At 46.5% G+C, this 8,056-nt stretch overlaps 1 protein-coding gene across 1 annotated transcript; it reads left to right on the top strand.

The window, feature by feature from the left end:
* Window positions 1-2,494: 2,494 nt before the first annotated feature.
* Window positions 2,495-4,879, top strand: LOC108031128 (glycerophosphocholine phosphodiesterase GPCPD1). The gene has a single exon (XM_017104342.2). The coding sequence runs from the start codon at window positions 2,619-2,621 to the stop codon at window positions 4,836-4,838; it is 2,220 nt and encodes a 739-aa protein (XP_016959831.1). The 5' UTR covers window positions 2,495-2,618; the 3' UTR covers window positions 4,839-4,879.
* Window positions 4,880-8,056: the final 3,177 nt, after the last annotated feature.

The raw sequence follows: 8,056 nt of genomic DNA, 5'->3' as shown, positions 1-8,056 counted from the left end.
GTGTAGCTAATTTGTGATTTCTGGTGTTTTCGATATTGGATTTGTTTTACGCTTGCCTTGGAAAACTATTTTCCGGCTATTGATTTCCACCGAGTGGTTGGATGACACAAAAGTGCTGGGATGATTTATTGACATGTTTACCGTCCCAAAGGGGGGAATACTTTTGGATTGATACCAGTTTGATCCTGGGAAAATGCCACTATACACCTGTTTATCCCATGAATATCCTGTGGATATCCTGTTCAACCTGTGGGCACATCCGACATCCTTGTTTGCACTTAGGACCTCTACCAGGAAATCGGACTGCTCCAAAATCACGTAAATATTGTAAAAAAATATTATTTACTTACCGCTATCACACAGCCCGGGGAAAACCTCGAGGAAATCCTGATCGCCGGCTTTCCCAAGGATATTCAACTACACGAGCACAAAGCGGGAAATCCGAATTTTCCACAGTAATCCCCCCATTCCCCCGTGTTTTTCGGTGCGCCTGCGCACAGGCCTCGCTGCAATGAGCGTAATTTGAAGACCGCGAGAAAGGCGACTTGGTTTTCCAATTAGATTTTCCCACACAATGGAGCATAGGGGCATCGTCGCCGTGGAAATTAGTCTCTTTATGCTTAATTAGGATCGCGGATTGTGTTTCCAGGAAGTGCTCCAGGCAAATTGCGGCAGCCAGTTGACAGTTGATCTCTGATCTACCTGGGCACAAGCTGCGGTTTCGCTCTGTTTGCCGTTTAATTGCACTTGCAACTGCAGCACACCCACGGAAATCTCAACCGCAGGGTCCAAACAATCCGAGTCAAGTGTTCCTGCACGCAAACGCAAAGATCCGAAGGACTTCTACCTGCTTTTCAGGGCGCAGGCGCGGCGATCTGGGTTATGGTTTCGATTTCATTCCAGCTGCCGTTGTGTGGACACAGGACGAGGACGGAAAAAGGACGTGGAGGGGGAGTGGCGGACGGACATGGCTGGTGGACATCACTTTTGGCACTCGTTCTGCGGTCTAGCGGACATGTGTCCAAATTTGTGCTGTGTCAGTCAGGAGGATAAGTCGAGGACAAGAGCCCGCTTGCGACACACTTGAGGTCGTTGTGCCTACAGAAAAGGGTTGGAGGGGTTAAATAAATATAAGTTAGTCTATAAAGGTTTTGTATGCCTTGCGTAATATTAAAACAAACCGTTTCGAGCAAAGATGACTTGAATAAAAAATATTTCTTAAATAAATAAATTATTAAATAACAAAGATCATGAAAGATTAATCTATATATGTATTTTTTTCTGTTTGATTTTTCATAGCTGACATTTTTTTATATCATTTTAATAAAGTATGTATAAAATAAAATGTATTTTTGAGTAAACATACTATACTTCTTTAAGAAATATGTGATATTTATTGTCAAATAGTTATAAGAGAGTTCTTTTTAAAACTGATTAGTTCATATATTTTTGGTTTGTTATATATTAAAAGAAGAATGGGAAGGAGAAAATCTTAACGAGTTGCAGCATCTGCGGTTGGGGCTGGGTCTTCTGGCATGTGTCCGGATCGTCTTGATTGCCTCGTTTGCTGTTTAATCGCTGTTGACGGGCATAAATTTCGATCCATCCTTGGAGACCCCTCAGCCCACCACCTTCCCCCTGGGTGACACCCCTTTTCAGTCGATTTGTTTAGTAAACAAGCGGATTAGGCCCTCCAGAGACATTCGAGAACGCCCCAAGTTGGAAGCCAGCGAAGTGTTGCCCTGATTTGGGTAAGGTGAGACACTCAGATTGGGAAGTGCCCGAAATGGTTTCATTGACAACTGTCACCGCTCCGGACGCAGACAGACTGACATTTCTATATTTGGAATCGTTTCGGTGACTCGGAATTTCCCACAGTTTACCGAACAGTTACAATTAAACAATTAAAATTTAATTTTAAAGCCCACACTAATTACGTTCATTTTCCCCTGACTATAGCTCTGCCTAATTTTCTCGTATATGGCAAGCAGGAGTGCAAGAGTACAACCCCCTGTTTTAGTGCCTGGCGTGTCCCTGCTACGATCCTTGTTTTTGTGCCCCTGATCCTGTCGCAGGTGGCTCGTTTCAGAGTTTTTTCGTTCAAGGGGAGCGAGGACTTGCGTGCCTTTTCCGCGACACAGAGATTTCCCCGGGCTTGGTGTACCAATTTTATAGTTTCCGGATCAAAAGATCACTTCCTGCGGGAAATATGACAGGATGCTTAGTTGACTTTGGTGGGAAAGTTTCATTGCGCTCCGGAATATTCCCCAAGTGTAGTCCTTGCTTTCTGTGGTTAGTTAATGATATGTTTTGTCATGTGATAGACACAGCATGGAATTTCTTCTGGGGGATCTTTGTACTATGGCATATGCTTGATTATATTAGGTTTTAAAAATAGCATAACAAAGAAAACGAGTTTATGAGCTTTGCTTTATTTTAAAGTACTTATAGAGTTTGTATTACAAATTGTATTAAATACATTTTTAGAGATGTATAAAATAACAGACCAGATCTGTCACACACACTGAAATATTTGTATCCAAATTACATTTTTAGTGTAACCATTATTTTAAGAGGTTCTAAGAAATCATCGTTGAGATCAACAAGGACATCTGACCATGCATCGCTGGTTCTTTGCCACCGAGCGGGAGGAGTGCGAGCCCAAGCCGCAGGAGGATGGAGTAACAACCCCTCGAGAGGCCGAAGAGCCGACCGCCCCCGCTCCAGTTCCCACAACCGACTGGCCCTTCTGCGTGAAGTTCCACCGACCGCTGGCAGGAAACGAGTACGTGGCCCTCAGTGGCAACTGCGACTCCCTGGGCAACTGGGATCCCAAGGAGGTGTACATCCTGGCGAAGAAAGAGTGCCACGACTGCATTTGCAAGTGCTACCAGTTCGAGGCGACCCTGGAGATACCCCGTAATAAAGACATCCACTACCGCTACTGCGTGGTGGTGTACGATCCAAAGTCGGATGAGGTGTACATCCGCTTCTGGGAGTCGCAGCTGAAGCCCCGTGTTATCCGTACCTGCCAGAACATGCTGAAGCGGTGCGATAACTTTGGAACACCTCACGATGATGACGATGAGAACAAGGTGGACCGCGGATGGGCCACCACGGAGACCATTGTCCACCTGAAGATCTTTAATGCTCCCTTCATCTGGCAGCATCAGAAGCAAAGACTTCTGTATGTACGTGTGCAACCCATGTATGAGGTGCCCGAAGATCCTTGCTCTGGGAAGGCTCAGCCCGTGAGACCGGGTTTTTCGACCACGAGGATGTCGAGCTACTTGGACTGCAGCAAAAGTGTTGACGAGGAATTGAACCTTCGCATGGCTCAAGTCGAGGTGGTCAACTTGTGCTCCAAGAAACCCCTGGCCTTTCAGCCCCCCTTTGGAGTTCGCTGTGGTCCCGAGGACATGGAGTTGTTCCACTGCTCCATAGCCTTTCCCGCGGAAACCCTCTACCGGTTGGATCTCTACACCTATGCCCACAAGGCGGCTTCGGATGAACCAGCCTATCACTATGGGTATGGCTTCCTGATGCCGGATCAGTTGCTGGACACGGAGGGCTCTGCCCGGGTGAAGATCACCTGCGCCTCCACCCACCGCCCGCTGATGGAGATGTGTGTGCGGTACCTTGTGATTCGTCCATTGGACAACTTCCAGTCCGATCTGAGTCACAGCTTCGAGCGTCACTGGCGGAAGAGTCGCCTCTGCATGAACATAGGCCACAGGGGATCGGGAAAAACCTACCGATTGGGCAGCGATTTGGTACGGGAGAACACCTTGTATGGCTTTAAGCAGGCTGCTCTGGCCAATGCGGACATGGTGGAAATGGATGTCCATCTCACGCAAGACGCCCAGGTGGTGGTCTACCATGACTTCGTCCTTCGTTTCCTGCTGCAACGAATTCCTAGCTATGAGGATATCCTCGAAAATCAGGACGTCCTAATATTTGCTTATGAAAAACTAAACAAACTAATGCTCCTGGCCATGGGTGGTTGCAAGCGCAAGGACCTCATTGCCGTGCCCCTGGAGGCTTTCACCTATGAGCAGCTAAAGGAGGTAAAAGTCCTGCGCTTCGTGGGCAGCAAAGGCTGCGAGGTGTCCTGTGACAGGATGCTGCAGGAACAGCGTCCATTTCCCTTGCTCCTTGATCTTTTGGAACCAGAGAGTCTGCCCATTAGCACGGGCTTCCTCATCGAAATCAAATGGCCCCAGATGACCAACTCGCGTCGCTGGGAGCGCGACAGCTTCAAGCCCACCTTCGATCGGAACTTCTATGTGGACACCATCCTGGAGCTTGTCCTGAAGAACGCCGGAAAGCGGCGCATTGTCTTCTGCAGCTTCGATGCGGACATTTGTGCCATGGTGCGGTACAAGCAGAATGTCTATCCGGTTACCCTGCTCCTGGAGGATCCGGATTCGCCTGTTCAGTACGCAGACCAGAGGGTTAGTGTGCAGGAAAGAGCCGTGGAGTTCTGTTACGCCATGGAGTTCTTGGGTATGACCCTGCACGCCAATTCCCTCCTGAACAAACCCGCCACGATGGCCCTTCTACATCAGTTCCACCTGGAGGCCTTCACCTATGGAAGACCCACCATCAGCCTGGAGATACGCAATATACTCAGGAAGCATGGAGTGCTGGGCATCATCTACGATCGACTGGACCAACTGGATCAGGTGGGAGAGGAGCTGGAGGGTGACACGGTTTGCACCATCGATTCGATGACCACCAGGCGTATGATCCGGGAGACGGAGGTCGAGGAGTGGCGCCAGAAGTGTGGCTACAAGCCAGAAACCACCGTGGTAGCGAGAAATATCTACATCGATTGACGATGGTTTTACCCCGCTGACTAATAAAGTATCTGAAGTTATATGCCCTGTGATAGCAGCCCAAATCCCAGTAATGTAATCGCCAGCCAACGTCCAAGGCGGACCATAAAGACAAACGGGCATTACACGACTAAGCCGAGAATATCCCACAAAGACCAAAGCCAAAGTTACGACAGTTGTAAATAGAAGGACCTGGGCTCGAACCCCTTTCGCTCACCCCCCGCGAATTGGCAAACTTTTTTCGCAAACACTCGCGCTGCGGATGATAAGCTCATGTGAACTATTGCCGGGTAGATAAACAAAGGATCCGCATCCGGAAGCTGCCTGGCGGAAGGGGTTAAGATGGTTGGCATGGCTGGAAGGGTTAAGACGGTGCGGTCCAGAGTCCCGTTGGGCGGTCAAACGACACGGCATCGTAAATGATATCCCGTGGCGAATGGGTCTCCTTTATAGGCCAGTGCACACTTTAGCAACACTCACTCGAGGCTGGTCGCCCAACCCCTTCCTGATATTAATATCCTTTTGCATATCACTCACACCGCTGCGAAGACGTTCTCGCAGTGGGTTGTGGGTTTGCTTGTGCAACTTCCCCCCGTCCCATTGTGCGCTATTTATCATAATTTTTCAATTTAACACTGCCATACACTCGGGACGCGCACACATCCCGAGAGGAAGACAACACCGTGGCTGCAAGGATGTCCTGGCAGATAGTTTCCAATGTTTACTTGCGCAAACATCCTTTGACGAACTTTGCCCATTGTCCAGACCTCGCTTTGACGATGGCTAAGCCGAACCTTTGCTTTTGCATTCTCATCGATTCCATCTTTCGCCATAGCCGCCCATGTGTGTTTGTCCTTCCCGGAGGAAGGATCCTATCGGACCATCGTCCGTTAAGGATGACGTTATTAATGAGCATTTTGACACTTACGTCTTGACATTTGCACAGCTGGCCGTTTGTCTAAGGACTTTTGGCCATTTCAGCGAGTGGAAAAGGTCAACCATACGCTTTCTTTTCGTCCACCGAATGCTGTCTGCAATTTGAATAAGTAGATAATTATGTTTGCTCAAGGTATGTGATTCGGTTGGAATCGGTGCTAAAAATAATTTTGAGCTAAATTATTTCTATGCTAGCTTAGGACTACAAATATTTAAAAGGGATTGGGTTACCAATTGATTGACTATATATTACTATGATTTATGGAAATTATATTTATATCAAATGTTTTAAGTAAATATGTAATACTAATGCATGGTACACTAAAAAAATGCATACTGTTAAACGTACTATGTGTACAACATTTTCTTCCTGACTACATAACTTGCGCAAATTTTTAAAAAGTAAGGTAAATATTTTGCTATAAGGTATACAGTTATTTGTAAGATTCTTTCTTACTTAATTTTTAACGGAAACTTAAGAATAGGAGATATATTTCATTTAAGTAGAGTGTCTCATAATTTGGAATAAGTTTTTAACGGTGTACCCTGACTCTTCACGAAGCTTTTCATCTCCCGAAATAAAATCAAATTAAATCATAAGTCCAAAAATATTAAAACAAACTTTTATAGCTCAGGAATCCCCTTGAGACCGTCCGGTTCCAGCACACGGCAGCTGTCTTCGGGGCGATCGGATGACCACCCCACCCCATACCATCTCGGTCGCTTCCAACCCATTGCATTCCCTCGGTCCGCTCTTTGTCCGGGATTGTTTGCCTTCAATTTGACTACAAACCATAATTTATCTTTTCAGACGTGTTGGTCAGCGCGACAATGGCGGGCCAGCGACAAGGATTATTGATTATGCAAAGTGCCCGCTGCCCAGGACAATGCCGAGAAAAACAAAGGCTTAAGCAAAGAGAAGAAAGGATTCCAAGGAGGTCTCAAGCTGGGCAAAGGGGTTGCTCCTTGCTGTTCCTTGGCACTTCCCGAACTGGACGGCGGTCAGTGGAAGTTGGGAATCCGATGAGGCGGCAAAGTATCCCCTTACAGGACGCAGCGCGTGTGTTTTCGCCCATTAGAGAGATAATAGTTCGCTCGGATCCTCAACCTTTTCGGTGTTAATGGTCAGTTTCGCTATTTTGGCATGGTTAATTAATATCCAGCTCTGGGCAGAGTGTGAGAAAGTTGGAGGCAAAGGTGAGACTGGGCGAGGTGAGAGGCCCGAGCTGTTGACGGATGCTGATGGATTAGGGAAATAATTAATGATGTATCTGAATCAACGGTATCTGTATCTGGTTTTTGACCATCTAATCGATGGCTATTTAGGGACAGGACCTTTGATTCAGACTGAACTGGTTTCGGAACTTTAAAAACCTTAAGAATTGTAAGTTATAGAAAATAAAAAGAAATAAAATTAAACTCCTAAGTTCCTGCTAAAGATACAACTTGAATGAAACCATATTAACTATACGCAGTATGGAGATGATCTGTACGAGCACAAAGAACTGTTTTCAGTAAGAAATACATATTAAATCCCACGAATTGAGGGGAAGAATCTTCTGCCTTTTCTGCGCTCTAAAAGCTGTTTTCTTCTTGATGTTTCCACTCAGAGACCCAGTGTCGTGGCAGACAGTTGTTGATAAGAAGCATTTTGATTCTACGAGTGCCTGATAAGCGCCATTTAAGAGAGCGGCTGAGTCTGAGGTCAATTGACCTGCTTTTAAGCAGCGACTTGTGCACGTCCGTTCATCAAAAAGCGCTTTCGAGATTGGTATCCCCCCCGTCCCCACCCTCTGCCAACCCCGAAATGAATCTTGCTAATCTAACAGTCGAGTGTCCGTCTTTGTTTTCGTTCTGTCATTCGTCAATTTCCAAGTCGAAAATGTAAACAAACTGGGCATAGAAAAAATATTAAAAAACTTCCACCGCTCGCCTATAACGAACAAATAAGTAGCTCTAAATCAACATGCATGGACACAGATGTGGCGCCTTATCAGTCCGCTGAGGATCCAAAGTGATGGCCACATCAGGCGAGAGCTGTGAGATTAATTCAGCCGCTCAGAGGCGCTGAAAACTGAACTTTTGTCCTGCGACAGCAGCCGCATTCCCTGATCTTTGGCGACATCAATTTTTAGGGTGAACAATTTCAATTAGGTCTACGTTGAACCGCGATCGAGATTAACATTAACACTGGAGCACTGCAAGTACATAGTTTCTGATAATGCAATTGTTGTGCATTATTGTGTGCATTTGCGTACTCGCTGCGAATGGCAAACGGTTAG

Source organism: Drosophila biarmipes, chromosome 3R (genome assembly GCF_025231255.1).
Source record: "Drosophila biarmipes strain raj3 chromosome 3R, RU_DBia_V1.1, whole genome shotgun sequence".
Taxonomy (NCBI): Eukaryota; Metazoa; Arthropoda; class Insecta; order Diptera; family Drosophilidae; genus Drosophila; species Drosophila biarmipes.
Note: the sequence above shows the minus strand (reverse complement) of the source record. Positions and strands in the feature narration are given on the sequence as shown.

Excerpts from the sequence above, each read along its gene's own strand:
- LOC108031128 (XM_017104342.2), top strand. The coding sequence starts at position 2,619 with ATGCATCGCTGGTTCTTTGCCACCGAGCGGGAGGAGTGCGAGCCCAAG.